The sequence below is a fragment of the Astatotilapia calliptera genome, chromosome 12 (genome assembly GCF_964374335.1).
Source record: "Astatotilapia calliptera chromosome 12, fAstCal68.1, whole genome shotgun sequence".
Taxonomy (NCBI): Eukaryota; Metazoa; Chordata; class Actinopteri; order Cichliformes; family Cichlidae; genus Astatotilapia; species Astatotilapia calliptera.
This window is the reverse complement of record NC_137433.1, coordinates 31,467,799-31,488,688: the sequence shown is the minus strand read 5'-3', so window position 1 is coordinate 31,488,688 and position 20,890 is coordinate 31,467,799. Positions and strand designations below refer to the sequence as shown.

The 20,890-nt window shown below is 39.5% G+C and overlaps 1 protein-coding gene and 1 long non-coding RNA gene across 3 annotated transcripts; one reads left to right on the top strand and one right to left on the bottom strand.

Annotated features, from left to right (window-relative positions):
- Positions 1-1,351: 1,351 nt before the first annotated feature.
- On the bottom strand, positions 1,352-2,938 carry LOC145432209 (uncharacterized). The gene is made up of 2 exons (XR_013912489.1): positions 2,722-2,938; positions 1,352-1,526 (listed from the first exon to the last, which is right to left on the bottom strand). It is a non-coding gene; the product is annotated as an uncharacterized LOC145432209 (long non-coding RNA).
- shoc1 (shortage in chiasmata 1) lies at positions 2,091-19,740 on the top strand. 2 transcript variants are annotated; one of them, XM_026188588.2, is made up of 28 exons: positions 2,092-2,449; positions 2,750-2,825; positions 2,901-3,030; positions 3,401-3,491; positions 3,572-3,741; positions 3,837-3,999; positions 4,082-4,196; positions 4,262-4,403; positions 4,495-4,599; positions 4,759-4,888; positions 5,128-5,222; positions 5,907-6,152; positions 6,749-7,171; positions 7,702-7,887; positions 8,296-8,490; positions 8,598-8,690; positions 9,116-9,297; positions 9,413-9,485; positions 9,652-9,715; positions 10,083-10,258; positions 10,343-10,442; positions 11,735-11,846; positions 12,615-12,736; positions 12,905-12,992; positions 13,180-13,311; positions 13,898-14,047; positions 14,414-15,122; positions 18,084-19,740. In XM_026188588.2, coding segments are annotated over exons 1-28 (4,356 nt in total). In that variant the 5' UTR covers positions 2,092-2,447; the 3' UTR covers positions 18,170-19,740. The 2 variants fall into 2 exon arrangements, with proteins under 2 accessions (XP_026044374.2, XP_026044373.2); XM_026188589.2 differs by lacking the exon at positions 7,702-7,887 and having other exon boundaries at positions 2,091-2,449.
- The last annotated feature ends 1,150 nt before the right edge of the window (positions 19,741-20,890 follow it).

Genomic DNA, 20,890 nt, shown 5'->3' with positions numbered 1-20,890 from the left:
CTTTACCAAGTCATAAGCAATTTAACTTGTTTTCAATGTAAGGCTATGTAAATAGTTAGTTAAACTGAGTGTCATTGATAATATGGCTGCCATTTTACTTCCTAACCCAGTGATAGAGTAAGCAGGTTAATATCACTCAACTAACTAAACAAATCCTTACTTACAATATAATTAGAGGACTTAGTGAATATGAATAGGTTATGTATTTCAAAGTATGGATAAACCATAAAAGATTGTATAATAAGTACAAATAAGTTTGTTGTATAATGCAAAAGTAGTTCTAAGTAAAAGAATAAAACTAAATAGTTACATAAATGTGGCAATATTTTTATAAGTTTAAATACATATAATAACAATTAGCTATCTGGAATAAATATCCATGTAAGTAAATATAGTTATAAAGTTATAAGTATTTAATAAAAGAGCTAAAGAGTCATAATATGTTGTGTATATTGCTGAAAAAGCTGAAGATAATGGACAAACGTTAAAACATATAATTATATACTATGATATACTATGAATAAAGTAGCTGAGACCAAACTGAGCTAAACACTGACAGTGTGACTGGATGAAAAACATCCTCTACATGAAAATAAAACATCAGAATAAGAGTTGTGTTTATGATGAATCAGTCTGACAGGCCTGTGGAGATGTCAGCTACTGTCCTGAAGTCTGCTGCAGCTGTTTGAATGTCTGTTCAGCAGCCCTGTGACACTCATGCTCCCTCTCACATCGTCATGAAGTCTCACAGTCTAATGTCTTCCTTGTTCAGGCAGCTTGTCACCACATGGAGCCACACTGCACAACACACAACCTACTGTAAGTTCAAACTATAGAAAGCTATGATATTTACTAGTTTCTATAATTATAATACAGTTGACTCTAACTAGAAATTATATAAATACTTGTGCCTTATATTAAGGTTGTTTATATTCATCTGTTTATATTGTATGTTTTAAATCATGGAAGAACATTCAGTTCATTCTGTGAATACCTGAGGCAGTAATCCAGAAATCGAGACAAACTCCAGCTCACATTTAGTGCAGTTTCATGTCAGTGTGAATTTTCTGTATGTTATCACTCCTGTGAGAAAGCACACATCGGCAGAATCTGCTGTCTTAAAGCGAAGCCTGTAAAGCATGCTGGTATTTTGTCACCTTGATGAGAAACTAGTGAACTCCAGACATAAACCTTTAAGCGTTTAATAACTTTTAGTTCATCCAATCAGGATACACAGAAGAATTACAGGGTCACAGAAGAGACAACACAAAGATAAAACTGTCAACACCCATTTTTTCTAATGAGGGGAAAGATAATAGAGAGGATGGAAACACCTCGCTGTTTGTTTCACTTTCTTTTCTTTTCTTTTCTTTTCTTTTCTTCTCTTTCTTTTCTTTTCTGTATGATTGAAAATCATCACGTGTTTGGAAAGTGAAAACCGGAGGGCCCATATCTTGTAGGCATATAGAAGAATTGGATTGGTAATTGTACTTCCTTGAATGATGTTGCTGTTGAAGAGCGCCCTCCTGTGGTGAAAAGTAGAGTGTACATGCAATTGAAAAGCAGAAAACACAGAAGCCATTTAGTTCATTATTACACTATAACTATTATTGTGTTGATTTGTATGGGAAATTGCAACCCAGTTTTTCCATATTTAATATAGAAACAATTTGCATTGTGCCACAATATGGCACATTAACACAAATACTGTGTCGGGAAAATAATGAATAAATAGCTAAGAAATATGTATTACAGTGAGCTTTATTTATGGTTATCTGTGATTTAAGTGATTAAAATCAGTCCATAGTCAACATCTTAGTTGATGTTATCCGTGGTGGACTGGCTTTATACAGGAATAAATAATGTATGACTTTTAAATTTACCTTTTATTTTGTTCAGTCCATTGGGGAATTTAAAGGGGCGTTTTGACACATAAATGTGTGTTTCTGGCATAATGAGACCTGTAGGCACTGACCCAAACTGAAATCTGGTGACATCCTGACATAGAAATGCTTCGTCACCAAGAAGAAAGGAAGGACTCGTGGACCATTGTACTGCAGAAACGAGTTCCTTACCAGACCAAAAACATTTATTCTAGCGCCTCTGATGGCCTATGTTTGGTATTAACATTGCCATCCACACAACCACAGAAAAAAACGTTGGCCAGCGTCCATTAAATATTTGTGTCCATGGGTCTATAACTTCAGTGGAGGCCTTTCCAGGATTTACAAAGAGCTTGTTGGGGTCCCAGAAATATTTTAGGTTTTCTAATTTTTTTTAGGCAAATACTATCCAGATATTTTTTTTTCAAAGGCTGATCCTAGCTTTACTGGTCATATGCCTCAGAGCGCATGCGTGACGGTTTCACCTTTTGGTGACCTGTTAATGCATCCTGAAAAAACAATCTTGGACACTACAGCCGCGCAACACTAAAACTTAATTGCATCATGTAAGTTTGCTGTTACTGAAACACACAGTGCTCTTATTTACTTTTTTTTGTCAGCTTTCCATATTTAAAGCTTTAAATTTAGAGTAAAAATGTGTAAAAAAAAAAAAAGTTACCTAGCTATAGTACGACACTTGCTAGCTAAGCAAGCTAATAAACTTGAAAGATTTCCACGTGAAAGTTATTTTTATCCGTTTACATAAATATATTTGTTTATAGCACGAGACATTAAGTTAGTTGGTGTGATGTAAGATACCGAGGTACAGACATGTTACCTGTAACTCCGCTTCTTTGTGTGCACAGGCCAGAAAAGGACAACTCTCCCCAGACTGAAGTCTTCCCTGCTATCAGATTTAAAGCTCTTGACTATGTTTTTGAGGTGAGCTTGTTCATTTTACCCGGAGTATTTCTCTAAAAGCTTGTTGTTCTGATTCTTTGTGTGTGTGTATTTCAGGCCAGCACCAGTCTGAAAGTCATGATGAACCTGCTGGCTCTGCCAACACCTTACCTGACAGGTGCCAGTGACCTGTATCCACATAGTGGAAAGCTGCTTGAAGACACCTACAGGAAACCGTGGGTCAGAGGTATTAAAAAAACAACAACTTAAGTTTGTAGAGCGGGGATGTAAGTGGACCAGACTAGTGAAAATCTCATTTCTGTTAGTGCAAAGAAGTTTGACTGCATATTTAATCCTAATATAAGAAAAAGATGTGCAACTTCAATAGTACATTTCAGTTTTTATATATGATAAAGAAATGCTGCCATAGTTAATGAAAGAAATCTGTCAGCATGACTCTTTGGGCTTTGTAATAAATCAACGTGTAAAATTACTAAAGTAATTTTGAAAGTACTTAAGCAATCATAAAAAACCAGTAATAGTGTGTTGATGATACAGGTAATCTTCACATGCCTGCCATATGAGTTAATTTGCTTATATATTTATTCCCTTGACAGGACAGGTGATCTCCACTTGCAGACTTAATGTCGGTGGCTCTGTCCTTGATAATCTGAGAGAGAAAAATCCACCAGTAAATTCAACAGAAAGGTTCTCCTGTTTAAAAACACAATCCATTCACTGAATTTTGTATTTGTGGAGAGATATCATAAATACTTGTTACTTTTCAGATTTGATGTGAAAGATGAGGTGGAGGTGATACCCAGCTCTAATCCTGACTCACTTCAGGATTTAGATGAAGATTTGTATGGTTCCCTTTTAAAAGACTCACAGACTGATGGTCCATGTCAGGAATCGTTTTTTAAGCAGACACCTGACGCGATCACGGATAAGAGTGAAGGTGAACCATTTCTGTATACTACAATAAAGTTGTAATTCTAATCTTCTTAAGGAAATCAGTTATGTTTAGTAAAACATGTTTGTGTTCTGTGAAAGACCTCTTCTTGCCAGAAGAGCTCATTCCAGTCGATCACCTGGCAGAGTTTAAGAGACATTTGCCTACACTGAGAGTCAAGTTGTCCAGATTGAGGATGCTTCCTGTAGCTGACCCGCTGCTGAGCTCATCAGGAAATTCCATCTCAGAAGACAACATGTTCAGGTGCATTTTAAAACCTGCAAATGAACAACCTTTGTGTGTTTATGGCCCCACTAACCATCATGTTAAACCTGTTGGATTGTAGCTGTTTCAAGCACTGTGCATCTTATGAAAAACCGGCAGATGTGGACACCACTAATGTTCAGACATGCGTAGACATTCAAGAGGAGTTTGTTAAACAGCCACTCACGAACGGAGAGGTAACTAATCCTTATAAACATGAGACTATTTGCTCAGTTTATTGTTAATAGTTTTTTCTCTGTAGTTGCTGCTGTTGCCTGCTGTAGTGGAGACTCTTCAGCTGAGCACAGAAAAGTTCACAAGGTTTTCAAACATCTACAGTCATGTGAATGTTTCCACTGAGCTGATGGACGAGGAGATTCCAGTCCTAGATGTGCTTCGAAAAGGTGACAAAGACCAAAATCCTTTAAGATGAAATAAAAAATATTTTTTTAAACACTATTAAAAGATAAACTGATATATTTGACTTTTCTTCAGCTTCCCTTTCAAATCCTTCAGTGGATATTTCCAAGTTTGATGTACCAGATGAAGCCAGTGAAGAAACCAAGATGAATGGAGGCCTGATTGAGTCAGATTTTGCAGGTACAGAGAGCTTAGATAAAAACTGTAACTTGTTGGTTATACTTTTCATCCAATAATAGAGAAATATACAGAGGCTACATCAGGCACACCATGTCTCTTCGATTGTTTGAGGTGTCTAATTCTCTTTCAATGTAAGTTTTAGTTTACTGTGTCTTTAAGGATGTGCGGTGCTTCCCACTGAAATGGAGCTGGAGTTGACTCTCAACCCGACTCCCCTGAAAAGTCAAACTGACATCTGTCTGTCCACCTCTGAGCTCAAGAAGGAAGAGATGTCTCCTTGTTGCAGAATGTGAGTAATGTCAGGTTGAGCTGCTAACTAAACAGTTCTGATAGTTTTTTTTTGTTTGTTTGTTTACTTTCACTGATTTCACATTAACTGAACAAGCATGATGCACACATAGAGATGTCATCTGTAAGTCATCTGGATTAACATTCTTATAAACTGCTACAGCATGATGAGAAAATATGAGTGATTCCCATTTTATGGTAATTGGAGAAGCTTTTGAAACAATAATGATTTTCATCTAGATCTTTGGTGTCGCCGAGAGCTCAGAAAGAGATGAAGGCGGTGCTTTGGAAGGCAGAGAAGCACCTGAACTTTGTGGTGGGCTTTCTGTTGTCAGGTAATTTTGTAATTAAAGGAAGACTCCACAAATTTTCCACATTAAATACTCAACACTGATTAACAGTGGAAAAGTGCCAAAGCCTCCACTGGCTCTTTAGAAACCACTTTGTTCACTGTGACAGTTTTGCTAAAGTGACTTTGGGGGAATCAGCAGGGGGAACAAAAGCCATTAAGTTTAAATCATATGAGTACACATTTTGTTTTTATTATGCAAAATTTGGGGTGAATCTGCTGCAGCACTTCTGACTAAGAGGACTTTAAAACTCACTGAGGTGCTGCAGTGCTTTGGCATCAATAGTTAAAAGGCTGATGTTTTTGGAGACCACAAGATGTCACTGTGGCCCCAAAACATCTTGGTCTTCAACCACCCATCTACTTAAACATTTCTGATGGGTTTGCAGCTCTAAATGGAGTCTCAAATTGGATGTAGAGACTTAAAACGTAATGTATCACAATCTAGGGACAGGGGTTGACAAAATGTGACTGTTTACCATGCAGAGAAAGTCAATTCAAATGAATGTTGCTATCATGAAAACTCTGGGGTGCATGTTTTTGTGTCATGATTGGACTTAAAGTGAGATTTTTTTTGTTTTGTTTTTTTGTTTCTAATCTATCACATTTACAGACGTACTGAACACAGAAATCTCTGAACTGTGTCACTAAATTGCTGTATTTCCTACAGAGCCTCAAATGTATGAACCAGCTGTTGACTTCCAGCCTCTGTGGGAAGCCTTAAAAGTTATCAAACTAGAGAAAGAAAGTTTCATAAGCGCTGCTGACAAACTGCAGTCCGAGATGGAGACGGAAGTCCCGCAGTTATCTTTGTGCTGCTGCTGCGACTTCACAGAGAATATGAAGTCTGATCTTCCCTCCATCAGAGAGGAAACTGGAGAAGACTTAAGTAAACTGCCACCTGAACATGTGGAGGGTGAGTGTTTTTGGTTTTTAGATGTGCATGAGTCCATGTGTAGCTGTATTAAACATATGTAGATAATTAATTACAAAGCTATCGGTTTACTGACACTTTTCCGCATCCATTTCTTGGAAGCAGCAGTCTGAGTAGAGATACCCAGACTTCACTCTCCCCAGCCACCTCCTCCATCTCTTTCAAGGACACACCAAAATGTTCCCATCTAGCTGAGAGACGTAATGTCTCCACATGTACTGGGTCTGCTTGGGCATTTGCTGGCTAAACATGCCCGAAATATCTCATCTAGGTGGTATCCTGAAAGGATTCTATGCCAGAACCTCCTCTGCTTGCTCCTTTTGATGCAGAGCAGTAATCAGTCTCAGGTGGGGCTCAGACCCCTTTAGGAATTATCCACTCTGTGGTGGTTTGCATGATAGTTTTTGTCCATCACTGTTTTTTGGCAGCTCACCTGGAGCTGGTTTAAATGCCGAAATGCCAGTCAAAACCAGGTTAATTGTTTCAGGTGTTTTGGGGTTTTTTTTAGTTGAAGTGCAAAAATTATTTATATTAAGTATCATCAGATCTCATCTATTTTCCTTCTATTCTGGTTTCAGTCGACTCCTTTCTATTGAGCACCACAGCTGAAACTCTTCTCCAAAAGAAACCCACTGATGATTCATCTCTGAATGCCTCCCAGATGCCTGCGTTCAACACAGTGAATAAAGATGTCAAACCAGCTCCTGTCACCACCAAATATGATATTGGTGGCAAGAAGTTTTCAGAAGTTGCAAGCTGGTCTTCAGCTCATGAAAAAGGCATCAGCAGACAAGGACATGACTGTCAGATGGAGCTGAGTGCAAAGATTTCTGAGGAGGCTGTCGCCTCCACACTGAATACTAGAGATGATGACAGAGGTTTGCTGTTGGCAAGAAATCCACCAGAGCTGGACCTTGACCCCCTGGCCACCTTCATGATGCTTAGGTCTCAGCAGATCGCTCCTGTTTCTGCATCACCTCAGAGCTCAGGCAGCACTGCAGGTACACTATGCTTACTATCTGTTCTTGCATAGTCTGAAGGTGATTTATGCTTTTGCAGCTTTATTTTCAAACATTGTTCTCTGAACTTAAGACCAGAATGTTTGTATCTATTATGTGAAAAATGTAAATGAAGTATTATAGTCAAAGTCTCCACAGGAAAACCGTGTGTAGCCACAGATCCCTACACTTCCCACAAAAGAAAACAAAACGCATCAATGCACTGTAAAGCTCTTAGATTCTTCATGTTAGATTCCTCAGTAATCATCATAATTTCTTCAGCTAATCTTTTAATCCCGATAAGTTTATAAACTTCTGCTCATCCAACTCACATAAAGAGGGCATTGTTTCTAAGAAGGCTCTAAAGCTCTCAGGTAAGCTGATTTTTTTTTTAATAGTTAAAAACCCTAACAGATCCAATAAATTTACCCTTGACCTGAACTTTCTTGCTATGACTCCAGATGTACGCCTGTAAAAACTAATGTAGCCTAATAAAAACATGTTTTACCTAAGCTCATCCTTTTATTTATCAGCACATGAGGTGAACCACCAAGCACTATTATCAGAGCTGCAGCCTTCTCCAGTGCAGAGTCAAACACTGGACGTGAGGCCAGGAAATTCAAACAGAGAGGAAGAACCTGCTAATCAGTGGATGGGTCAACTCAGTGGAAAATCACAGCAAAGACGGGACAGCAAAGTAGTTAAGATCAAACCTACAGGTGCGACACAAGTTATCAGAGTGAAGTAAAGTTACAAATATCCACACCTTACGTTCACATTTGAGTTTCAGTCAAGTAATTCCACACTTTTACAAATGTATCATTAGCAGCAATTTAATGGAGACCTGAAAGCCAGGCGCCTCCATAATTTTTTCATAGGGGTGGCCCTATTGGGGCTACTAAAAATATTGGGGTCACAGACCAAAAACAGAATTTCCAATATAGGTTACTTGAAAAATATGACAAAAAGAGACAGGTCTTGACAGGAGGGACCACATGGGGGGCCAGCAAAGTTTGGGAGTCAGGCTGCTTGACTGCATGTCTCATTGACCAGACTGTAGTAGGGTCTGTTTGGAAAGCATGGTGGTTCAGATGGTGTTTTAAATTAGTGTTTTAAACCCTGTGCAGACAGCCAGCAGCGAGCCTACTGTGAGCTGCTGGCCTTCGCTCAGCCTTGTCTGAGCTCTGCCAGACAGCTGGGGCTCAACTTCCCAGGGTGTGGAGACTTCAGCAGCCTGGCACCAGACCAAACTCACTTCCTTCTCAAACAACAGGAGAGGGCACTCTGCAGGGCCCCTGCACAGACTGCAGAACTGATCAAAGGTAGGAAATGCCATGTTAATGTTTTAATTTGCATGTTGTTGTATTAATGTATTAAACCTAGATTTGACAGAAGTAAATTATCTACTCCCTCTCCCACTGTGTTGCAGATCAGGAAGCGCTTTTCAACCTTGCATCTCTGATTCATGTGCTGGTGACATTTAAGGAGCTGCTGCTGAAGTGCGACCTCAGTACGGGTTTGGGTGAGATGAACTACTGTCACACAAGCACCCAACCTTTAAAGTTTATTAAGTTAGTTCAAAATGCTGCAGTTGTAAAGGTGGGAAAAATCTAATTGTAATAAATTAAAAGTTCAAACAGTTAACTGAAAGTAAATTTTATAATTGTGCTATTTTTATTATAACGTAGTATGATATTGTTTTTACTTTCATATAAGTAACGACTTTGTCGAGCCAGTAGGAGAGAACCTGGGTAAGATACAGAAATATCCCCTGTAAATATTCTAAAACAGTACGATAGAAATTATGCAATCATGTGGGATCCCATCACTCAAAACTGGAAGCTGGAATTTCCAAAATCTTAACTTTAGTTTCAGTGTCTACACTGAGGTTTTAACCAAACAGATGCCATGTTGTGAGATTTTTAACCTGGTGTTCTTGGACAACAGAGTACCTGACAAAGGCAGCTAAGGGATGTGCAGAGCAGAGTCTGCAGCAGCTGCTGAAGAGGCTGCACATCATCCTCTACCTCACTCAGAAAAACCAGGAGTCCAGCCTCAAACTGCAGGAGCTCCAGCACCTGGTGGCTGAGTGGCTGAACAGCAGTAAAGGACAGAACAGCACAGATAAAGTCAGTATTGTGTAATCAATCATATACTTCTATAAGCTAAATATGATATTCGTTAAAGTCATAAATCCTTATGTGAAAAACACTTGATAAGAGTTGCTTATTTACCTTTGTGCAGATTCTTGTTATCGTATCAGTTCACTGTGATAGCAGCAGATCAACAATAATCAACAGCTTGAACCAGGTGACAGGTAAGCAGCTCACTGATCATTTCAGTCATTTCAGTCAAAGGTTATTAAACTAAAAAATATTCAAAGAAAAATTAAATGCTGCAAAACATGCAGAAATAAGACAAACAGGTGACTGTCATTGTGTCATAGAGTTAATTATATTTGTGTTTTTTTGTTGTTGTTTGAGGCGCAACTGCAGTTTGTCCAGAGCAGGACAAGATAAAGCTCAATGGTGCAAGCGTAGTCAGCAGGTAAAAGTGTATCATAGTTCATTCATCTAGGCCTGTGTGATACATTGGTACATAGAGATATGAAGTCATATATAATTACATGATATTGTAGAGACACAATAAAGCTGTGCTTGAGGTCCCATCCCCTGCTTTCCAAGTTATTTTTTTTAATTAACATACATTCTTTATTTTATTTTATTGTTTCTGAAAGATTTGAAAAGCGTATTTTCAGTTTCAAATGGTAAATAATATCTATTTTATTATTTTATATTTTGGCAATAGCAAAATGTATACATCTCATAGCTATATTTTCAGATTAGGAGCCATTCATCACACTGTCTTGAGTATAAGTAAACACATTGTTGTCACACCTCTATCCTTTTTACAGCATGCATGATAGTGTGTGCGTGGTGGTGTATGAACAGGATATTGGCCCCGACTTCCCTTGGACCTGTTTCTCTCTAGTCGTGGAGTACGACCATCCGGGCCAGTCTCCATGGTCTGCAATCTGTAGGGAGAGGAGCATCAGCCACCTAACGTTCAACACCACCGTCTCTGATGCAGGTCAGCTGCCACCAAATTCCACGTATTCATATTATTGTTGATATGTTCGCTTAAATGCTTTTAAATGTGCTTGTTTCCCTAAAGAGAATATCTTGTGGTGCCTGGAGGACAACGTGCCGTATGTGTTGTTTGTGACGGAGGGACTTATTAACTATCCGCTGCTACTGCAAATGCTTGAGTCAGAGTGAGTTTTCCTCCTCATCCAGACAAGTAAAAACAACTGTGTTCAAGTATCGAGTATTATGACCAGCCTTTACATCAGAATAATTTTTAAATGTTTTACATCTGAGTAGCTGAGATGAAAAAATAGTAAAAATAACTAACATCAAGTTACATATCACATAATCTAATATAAGAAGTTTTAATTTAAAGTTAAACAGAAAACTACAGCCAGATTTTAATAACAGTTAATGCAGAGTAGTATGTAAGCGCATGAATGAAAAAGGAACAGTGCCTCATGGCAAAGCCCCATCAGCCTAAATCCATTGTAGGGTAATTAACCCTTTAAGACCTACCATAGAACCAAGTCCGCCAGAGCTTATCTTTATATTTTTACACGCAGTAGTGCCATTTTTGAGAGCATTTCAAGTTGCTATACATCAATACAACCGTTATAGCCCAAATTGTAATAATATGTATGCATTAAGTCCATAGTAACTACATAAATTGCAAAAAAATGCAATAAACTACAAAAAATTGAAAATTGTTTTTGGTTTTTTACATATATTTCTAGTTAAAGAAATTTAAGAGGTTTATCCCTCACAACTGTAAATACAAAAAAGTTGCACAAAATAGTTTCCAACAACAGGAAATTAAATTCATAGTCATAGTCAATTTTTATATACTGCAGGAAAAATGAAAATAAATATTATAATCCAAATTTTTGCAAAGCTATATGTGGAAGGAAACCATGACCCAGGGCAAGCTGATGGCATAAGATGTAAGTACAACTCCTCCGGTTTCATATGCAAAAAAAATTATTGCGGTAGCTTACGTGGTTCCGGTTCTACAGGGATTTAAAAATAGTTAAGCAAAACGGAACGTGCCTGCTCCAACCGGTTTTAAAGGGTTAAAGGAGGACTCAGAGTCACCTGATCAAGCCTATAACTATATGCTTTAAGCCTAATCTTGAAAGTAGGAGCTGGCCCCACGGAAAAATGAAGACTCTGCCTCCAATTGTACTTTTAAATATCCTTGTAAGCCTTGTAAGTAAGCCTGCAGTCTGAGTGCTGTTGTAGTCATCACAGAGTTTACTCATATCATGGATGGAGGAAACTTATTTTCTAGTTCTGCTGTATCACTTTTGACATTTTAACAGATAATTATAACTCTGACAGCTAAAAATCAATCAATCAATATGCTGCCTCTGCCTTGGACTTTCCTGACCTTCAGACAGCATTTTTTTTAGCATTTTTACCTGACCTCCCAGTCCTGACGAGCACTGTTTGATCATTTGGTGAAACATGTCTGTCACAGGTTTAATGTGATGGTGCTGGAGAGGAGCCACTGTCCCTCCCTGAAGAGGCTCGGAGGGATCCACAATTACACTCTCATCACAGTGGATGAAAGCACCGCCATCGTAATTCAGGTATCAGGAAACACATAAACACTTCATCTTTGTGAGGAAACTTCATGTAATACGGTGGTAGCTGTAAATTTTAAAGCACATCTAATAACAGTAGACTCCACAAATGTGGGAAAGGAAACATTTTTCTTTACACATCTCAGGCTCTTCATGGTTTGTAAATGTCTGTGATAAAATAAAAATCCGATGTCTGACAGTGTTTTTAAGGGAACTGGTAACATGTGTTTCACTTAGGTATGGAAGCTTTTTTCTAATGCTGAGAAAAAATGTACATGGAATTTAAACTGGTAAGTTATTGTGATGAAATTTTTGAGATACTTAACTCAAAATTTTGAGTTTTTAAGTTGAAATTTCAACATGCATAACTCAGATTTTTGACTTACAGACAAAATCAGTGATAAAAGTGTGCTTCCATACTTAGTTTTATGGTTTCAGCTTTTTAAACATCTTGGTTTTAGCCAATTTGTTTTAGATCCCACTCTCACCACTTGACGACCATCTTGATACACTTCTGGGCAGTTATTTTGAAGCATTATGTAACTTTCATTTCAGTCCAATCAGTCCTCATAAAGACAATATAGACAGTTAGACTTGTTATGGGGGCGGATTTCCTCTGCGTTTAGTCCCAATGCTCTAATGAGTCTCTTAAGTGAAAATGCTGACCAATAAACTCTGCAACTACTTAAAGAAAAACACACACTTTTTTGCTGTGTGTGTGTGTGTGTGTGTGTGTGTGTGTGTGTGTGTGTGTGTGTGTGTGTGTGTGTGTAGGAGCAGGATGAACTATGTCAAGAGCGAGCCAGTGAGGGAGTGGTGATGAGGCTGACTGCTCTCTCTCTTCAGTACAGCTGCTGCTGGCTCATCCTTCATTGTCCAGAAGGTCAGGGAGGAAGGTGGGTGTCCACATATACTTAACCCTACACCCTTACTTGGAGAGTGTATTTAACTTTGAACCAAGTATTGACCCTAAAACCTGATGATTTTGTCTTCCAAAAGGGTCCTTATTTATCTCCCCTAAACAGTAGTAGTATATGAGAAGGCTTGATTTTGTGTGTGTGCAGATTTTCCAGTGAGGCCTTCAGCAACTTGGTGCTAGTCTATTCATCTCTGGTGCTATTGAGAATGAAGTCTGAGGATTTGGATGTGAAGGTAGAACATAAGTGGTGCCCCTCTCTGTAACAGATCATTATTATGATTATCATCTTCATTCAAGTCAAATTAATATCCTTTCAGGATATTGAAGACATTTCACCAATATTTTAAACAAAAAGACCAAAAGTAATAAAAAAGAATAAACAACAGTAGGATACAGGCATTTCTGTACATCGTCTTGCAGGTGCTGTTAGTGTCAGATGTATTGGAAATGGCAAAGTCCATCAGTCAGATCTGCTTCCACAGCCTGATGTCCAGTGACAGAGACCCTGTCAGCTTCTTGAACAGAGACTGGCTGACTGTGATGCCCTCACAGGTGAAACTCATATCCCCAAATCAAAGCTATTCATACAGAAAGGTCTAGAATAAATTGCACTGTTTTCAGTGATGAATTAAAGCAGTGTTTTGACTCTATTCTTAAGAGCATGTGGATACATTTTTTTCTATGGTTAATTATAAGCTGGTCCAGTTGTAATCAAGAGGGATAACTGGACAGCATACAGTTAGAAAATACAGGTTCTGTGTAGATTTGTTTTTGTATTTCTGTAGTCACATTGCAGAAAACAGTGGTTGGAGACCAAGATATTTTATTATTAACTGTGATAATTAATACTGATAAATCAGGGAAAAATGCCATCTACATAGACAGAAATTCACAGTAAACAGAATGTTTTTTCATTAACTACTTATACTGAGAGACCAGTCAGGACCTCATAGGTTTGAAACAGAAATTATTCCATAAATGGTTGTGAAGTTTCAAAGAGACAAAAACTAAATGCACCTTTTACAACTGTCTTATGTCTGCTGTGTGATTTTATTTATTTATTTATTTTATGAATCAAAATCTATTACATGTCTTGTCATTGATTGCATTTCTTTTTTTTCCCATTTGCTTCCTCCAGGAAGAAGAATGTTTGTCACAGTTCCCTTGCATTAACCCCCTGGTTGGACAGCTGATGCTGAGCAGAGTGCCATCCTTTGAGTGGCTCCTGGGGGCCTCATTGTGTCAGCTGAAGGAGCTGCTTCCTGAGGTGCCACATAAAGTGCTAAAGGTGATCATGTGCTGTAAATATGTTTGTATTTGGAACACTTGTTTTACAAAAGCTTATTACTTTACACAGAAGTACAAATTACAAATAAAAATAAACAGAGTTCCGGGCGCCGGTTTAGCTCAATGCGTTGAGCAGGTGACCATATGCCATACGGCTAAGAGCAGCCGGCCCGGGTTTGAGTCCGACCCGTGGCCCTTTGCCGCATGTCTTCCCCTCTCTCTGCCCCTGCTTTCCTGTCCTTTCTTCACTGTGTCTATCAAATAAAGCTGAAAAAGTCCCCAAAATATTTAGAAAATAAATGCATAAAAAAACCGAGTTGTTAAGAAATTAAATTTGATTTTTTCCCTCCTTCTCTTCCGAGTTTAGCTCTTCAGTGACACGACCTCCCTGTATCCACTGGCAGCAGATCCAAAAGACCGTCAAACTTTGACCACTGAGACAAACCAACAAAGCAGCCTACAGACTCACACTGGGGATTATGAATGCATGAAGTCCCCCCATCCAGACCTTCTCTGTAGCAACCAGAACACCAGCTTCCTGTTCGAGAGTCCACAGGAGAGCTTCTACCCAATATTCGAGAATGGCAACTCAGATTTCAAACTTGACCTGAGTGATACTTTTGGCAGTTCAGATGTTTGTTTCCAGGGAAGCTGGAACATCAATGATCCATGGAGAGAGGATGGGAAGATCTCTGGCTGGAGGAGCATAGCTGGAGCAGTGGGGAGGGTTGTTGAAAGATCAGTCAATGAGTGGACACGCAAGACTCCGCTAAACGATTACACCACTTCTTCACACCCTGCTGACAGCCCACTCAAACTGGACTCTACCTTCAGTTACAGTACCAACCTGCAGCAGCCAGCCAGCCCCCAAACGTCCACATACCCTACACTCTACAAGGACTTTAATCCTCCCAGTCAGCACATCACCTACAGTCTTAGCACACCTACAGGTATCCTGTGGGGTCATGATCACGTTGGGGGAGGGATGACATCACTTTCAGCCAACTATGGCTCCAGATGCTGGGCAGGAGAGGAGAGGAAGAGGAACAGAGAGGCTGCAGGCTTGATTGGATCAGGTGAAAAATAGAAATAGAAGCTGTTCAGGTCTTTAGCACAATACTAGCTGTTGACACAACCTTTGATTCTATACTTACGTTGCCATGGTTCCCTGTAGTTTTTGTGGAAGATGTCTATGTCTGTAAATACTCATCAAAATCTCTCTGAGCAGCAGTAAAACTGAAAAGTGCAACACAAGTCGCAAATGGAGACCATTTGCCTTCAGAGTAAAAGTTGTTTCAAAAAGGTGGAGCTTTTACTTTGAAAGTGAATGTAGTTTGTATAGTTGACCATTCACAAGTTTACAATGGCAGGAAAATGCAACAAAGTATAAAGTACATTGTGCATTCTACACCATGGTCCTCAAACTTGCACAGAGAACAAACAACTTTTATTGTCTGGCATACTAACCTGAATTTTATGCTGGTGATGTGAGCTGAGTCACTTTTACTTCAAGAGTCAATAGTTTCCAAGCCTGAAGACAGCACATCAGGTGAGGAGCAAGACGAGGAGCATGCTCAGAATCTTTTTTTTTTTTTTAACCTTTTTTGTTGTTGTTGCTTTACAACTAAAGCAACAACAAAAAAAGTCCACTATATACAGAAAAACAAGACCCCTCTAAATCATGACAAACTATGGCAACGTTCATAATGCCGTGCTACTCCCGGTGAGACTGTCAGCGTGGAGTTCTGCTGTGACATCCCCAAGTCTCTGAGAATAAACATTCAGCAATTTTAACTTTCTCGATTTTCCTCCCAGGTCCTTTATCTACATCTTATAATTAAAAATTTAGTTGACTAGTCACACGAGAACCAGCAAACAAGTATAAGTGCGCATAACAGGAGTTGTGTTGGGTGATCTAATTTATAGATCCCATGTTCAGAGCTGCACGAGAAAATGATCCTGAACAGAGTTTGTGGTTGGAAATGCACATTATAGTCTCCTTTTTCTTATTTTGCAGGTAAACGTTTAGGTGCTAACATAGCCCATTTGTTCTTACTTTATTGTTACACCCCGGCCTAGGCAACCGGGGTGCAACGTAGAAAAACAAAGATAAGGAAAATAAAAATAAGGAAAATAAAAATAAGGTAAAAAAAACACACGAGAAAAAACTAATACGGGTTTCCACAAAAATCATCCCAAAACGACCACTATTTTCTTTAAAGCAAAATGATATTTATTTACAACGCAAGGCGCCAAACTATTTACAACGGGGGGGGAAAAAGATCGCGACGATGACAACTGACACACAGGGCTTAAATACATGGAGGGAACAATCAGGGAATGGACAACAGGAGGGAAACACAGCTGGGGCAAATCAGAACTGACGAGACAAGGAAACGTAAACTGAACACACTAAGATGACACAGACTTTCAAAGTAAAGTAGGAAACGCATAACAGTCACGCAAAAACAACACATTACCAACGCCAAATCGTAACATACCCGGAGGAGCACCTAGACACTCAAATCCACACACAATTACGGTCACAGCCGTAACACCCCCTTACCCAAGAATTAACATTAACCCCAAAATGTCTAATTCAAGGAGACAGTGCTCTAGACAGGGTGTCAGCCAATACGTTAACCTTCCCTTTCTTGTAGCTGATCTCCAAGTTAAAAATCTCGCAACAACAAGGACCAGCGCATAAGTCTTTAATTGGAGTTGCACATTCGGGAAAGGAACACCAGTGGGTTGTGACCGGTAAACACCTGCACAGGCAGCACACTTGACCCAGCATAGACCTAACATACCCCCCACCCAAAAAAACAAACATTTAAAACATACAACCCCAACGAAAAATGTTCGTGCCATGTCCAGCCCACACGGCACCGGCCACCGTCCCGCTGGCGACGCTGATGACTGGACGGGTCCTCCAGCGGAAACGGAAAACCGGAGCGGGCCCTCGGATCCTCCAGCGAAGACGGATGAAGGCTGGAGCGGTCCCACGGACCCTCCAGCAGACGACGAAGGCTGGGGCGGTCCCTCGGATCCTCCAGCGAAGGTGGATGAAGGCTGGAGCGGTCCCACGGACCCTCCAGCAGACGACGAAGGCTGAGGCGGCCCCTCGGACCCCCCAGCGAAGGCAAATGAAAACTGAAGCGGTCCCACGGACCCTCCAGCAGAGGCAGATGAAACTGATGGAGGCTGGAGCGGTCCCCCTGACCCTCCAGCAGACGACGAAGGCTGAGGCGGTCCCTCGGACCCCCCAGCGAAGGCAAATGAAGACTGAAGCGGTCCCACGGACCCTCCAGCGGAGGCAGATGAAACTGAGGGAGGCTGGAGCGGTCCCCCTGACCCTCCAGCAGACGACGAAGGCTGGAGTGGTCCCACGGACCCTCCAGCGAAGGCGGACGAAGGCTGGAGCGGTCCCACGGACCCTCCAGCGAAGACAGACGGAGGCTGAAGCGGTCCTCGGACCCCACAGTGATTGGACGAGCCCCCATATGTTACACCCCGGCCTAGGCAACCGGGGTGCAACGTAGAAAAACAAAGATAAGGAAAATAAAAATAAGGAAAATAAAAATAAGGTAAAAAAAACACACGAGAAAAAACTAATACGGGTTTCCACAAAAATCATCCCAAAACGACCACTATTTTCTTTAAAGCAAAATGATATTTATTTACAACGCAAGGCGCCAAACTATTTACAACGGGGGGGGGAAAAAGATCGCGACGATGACAACTGACACACAGGGCTTAAATACATGGAGGGAACAATCAGGGAATGGACAACAGGAGGGAAACACAGCTGGGGCAAATCAGAACTGACGAGACAAGGAAACGTAAACTGAACACACTAAGATGACACAGACTTTCAAAGTAAAGTAGGAAACACATAACAGTCACGCAACAACAACACATTACCAACGCCAAATCGTAACATACCCGGAGGAGCACCTAGACACTCAAATCCACACACAATTACGGTCACAGCCGTAACATTATTTTTTTTGTTGTTGTTTTTTTTACATTTGCAGTGTTGTCACCATCGAAGAAGGGAAGGCTGAGCTATGAGAGGGTGCCCGGCAGAGGTGATGGACAGACGAGGCTTAGATTGTTTTAGAAAAGAATGGGAGAAGGAATAAAAAATATTAAAATGCATTAAAACATTAAAAGTTCAGTCATGGCATAGTTTGCGGTGGGGGGGTTTTCTTCTCAGATTACATTTTTAGTTTTTCACCTAAAAGTCTACATTTTAAATGTTTATAAGCAATTGTGATTTTCTGAATTCCTTTTTTGTCACCGAAAATACTGTTAATGTTTAAAAAAGGAGGAACAGTTAATTTTATTAAAGTTCAAAGCAATATCATATGATTTTTGTATTATTTCAATCTAAACTATTGTTTATTGTATAAATTTGTTTTGCACTTTTTCATGTTATAGTATTAACTATTTTAAGCTGTTTTACAGGACACGCTGCTCCTTTTCTATTTATAATTATCTATTTGTAATTTATCAAAATTCAAAATTTGTTTGATGATTTTTTTGTAAGTGTCCCTGAAGTTTCCCAGGCTGGTATAGAAACAGACAATGATTAGTACTAATAACATGGTAGCATTTTAAATTGATTAACGCCTTAAATCTGCTTACAACTACATTATAATGTGTTATAAATGATTATATGTTTAAATACTGCTAAGTAACAAGGAGAAGGTGTTGGCAGGTTCTTCTTACAAAACAAGATTAAGCATAATTATAATTATCTGCACATGTTTGCTGTGCCCCCTCCCCATACTGAGCATGCTCAATTGAGGAAAAACAAATTGTGATTTATGGCTGGAGGAATGGGATGGAGGGTGTTTCCCAGTTAACCTGATAAAGTCTCTTTTTAGCAGCTCCAATGGCAGGGCTTCTTTTTTTATATATATAATTTAGTGAAGCAATCCCCTTATCGTGCTCTCTCAGCATGTGGAGAGAGTGCTTATCTTCACGAGCCAGCAGAGTGAAGCCAGCTCCCTCAGGAATGATCCCCAGACAAAGACGACCCCAGGGACATCGACTCCAAGCCTCCCTGCCTCTGGACAGCCATATCAAGCACTGACTACCACCATCAATAACCCACCACTTTCTTTTTTTTTTTTTTAAATGTATCCCTCTCCCTACGTGTCCGTCTCCCTGGCTGCTGCCTGCTTAGAAGCAGTGGACAAACAAAGAGAGAAATGGTTTGTTTTTTTAATGGCACAGGAACAAAAGCAGTCAGCAGGGTGGTCAAAGGAGTCCCCCTATGAAGGCGAGGCAAACAGTAGCCTAATGGTGCAGTAATGGTCCCTGACTACACTGGAGCCCTGCACTGAATGGGACAGGAGATATATTGTGGGAAGGAGCAGGCTGTTTAAACCAAAGCATCCTTTAGTCTGGCTCCTATTTTGGCTTCAGCTGTAAAGGTCACACTGTTATCTTTAATCACAGCCTGCAATTAAGAGTCACCTGTGAGTTTTCTGTTTTAAAGAAGAGATGAAGCCCCAGCAGAAGCACCTTTATAGTTGGATAGTGATTACAGATAAGGTGGGGGGGCTTTTGGGCACAAAAAGCAGCACCTCAAAATGCTGAGTAAAATGAAAATGACACAAGCGCCATGAAACAAATCAACGAATAATGATTCGCATGGTAAGAATAAAATTTTCTGAAGTATAAGTAATGTGTTGGTATTTGATAATCCAAATGTAGATTTATCTTGTAGTTTATCACCTGGTTCTAGTTTTAATATATAAGGTTTATTACATTTTCATTATATTCTGGGATTCCTGTTCTTAAAAAAAAAAAAAAAAACACAATCTAAAAAGCCGGTGCTGAGTTTTGCACAGGGTTTTTATAACATAATTTTTTAAGGCAAATACATTTGAAAATAAAGTGAATTTAAGATTAGGATTTTTTTTTTTTTTTTAATTTAAAAAAAACTGCCTCCGGGAAACAGTTCGTGAAATAATAACTAGTCAGTCAGTGATCATCAAGATAACAATTTAGTCATGTGTCAGTTCAAGTCAAGTCACACTTTGACAAACCTTGAATCATTGACTTAGCAATCCACTGCACACATGGTGTCACAGTTGTGCTAAAATTATAATTGTATAAGATAACATTGTATGAATGTTAGCTTATACTGAACGATCTAAATTGTTTAAACTAATGGTGCTGTAGAGGATAACCAAAATGCTACATGAATGTCCATCTGTACAAAATGTGGTTCCAGTCCTTCAGTTTTCAGGGTGTTGTCCCACAAAAATGGACCTTTCCAGGTAGAATGGGTTGCTTTAGTTGATAAAAAATGATAAAGTTTACCACTATATGCCTCCTGATGATTAACAAAAATGTATTTAAGGCTAAGCAAAACTAAGCCCCAATCAACAAGGCTACTTAAAGTTTGCTTTGTTTTACATTTCTGATGAAAACCCCTCACATGGTACCAACTGTCGAAATGAGATGGTGCTCAGGTAAAATTAAAAGGAACAGTGCATCAACTTGCAAGGGACAAACTCCAAAAATAAAACGCCTGATTATGTGGTTTTTGTCAGCTGTTTGAACGACGGCATCAGCAGGACGTATTACGTTATATATACTAGTATACATGTAGTTAAAAATGTTAAGTATCCAAACAGCTCAGACTTAATTTACTGTAATTTCTCCGAACTTTGGCAGTGTTGTAACAGTGTAGGAAGAAGTAATGCAATTTGGTCTACTCCTAAAAAAAGATCCAGTGTTTGGGGTCCTTAGGGAGTAGTGAGACGCTATACAAATACAGGTCATTTACCATTTACAACATTTGTTTTTATATGAATTCTGCAGT

Bases quoted from the DNA above. Each gene is read 5' to 3' on its own strand.
- shoc1 (XM_026188588.2), top strand. The intron at 3,031-3,400 runs GTATTAAAAAAA...TTCCCTTGACAG, and splicing joins CAGGAAACCGTGGGTCAGAG to GACAGGTGATCTCCACTTGC. The intron at 3,742-3,836 runs GTGAACCATTTC...GTTCTGTGAAAG, and splicing joins GATCACGGATAAGAGTGAAG to ACCTCTTCTTGCCAGAAGAG.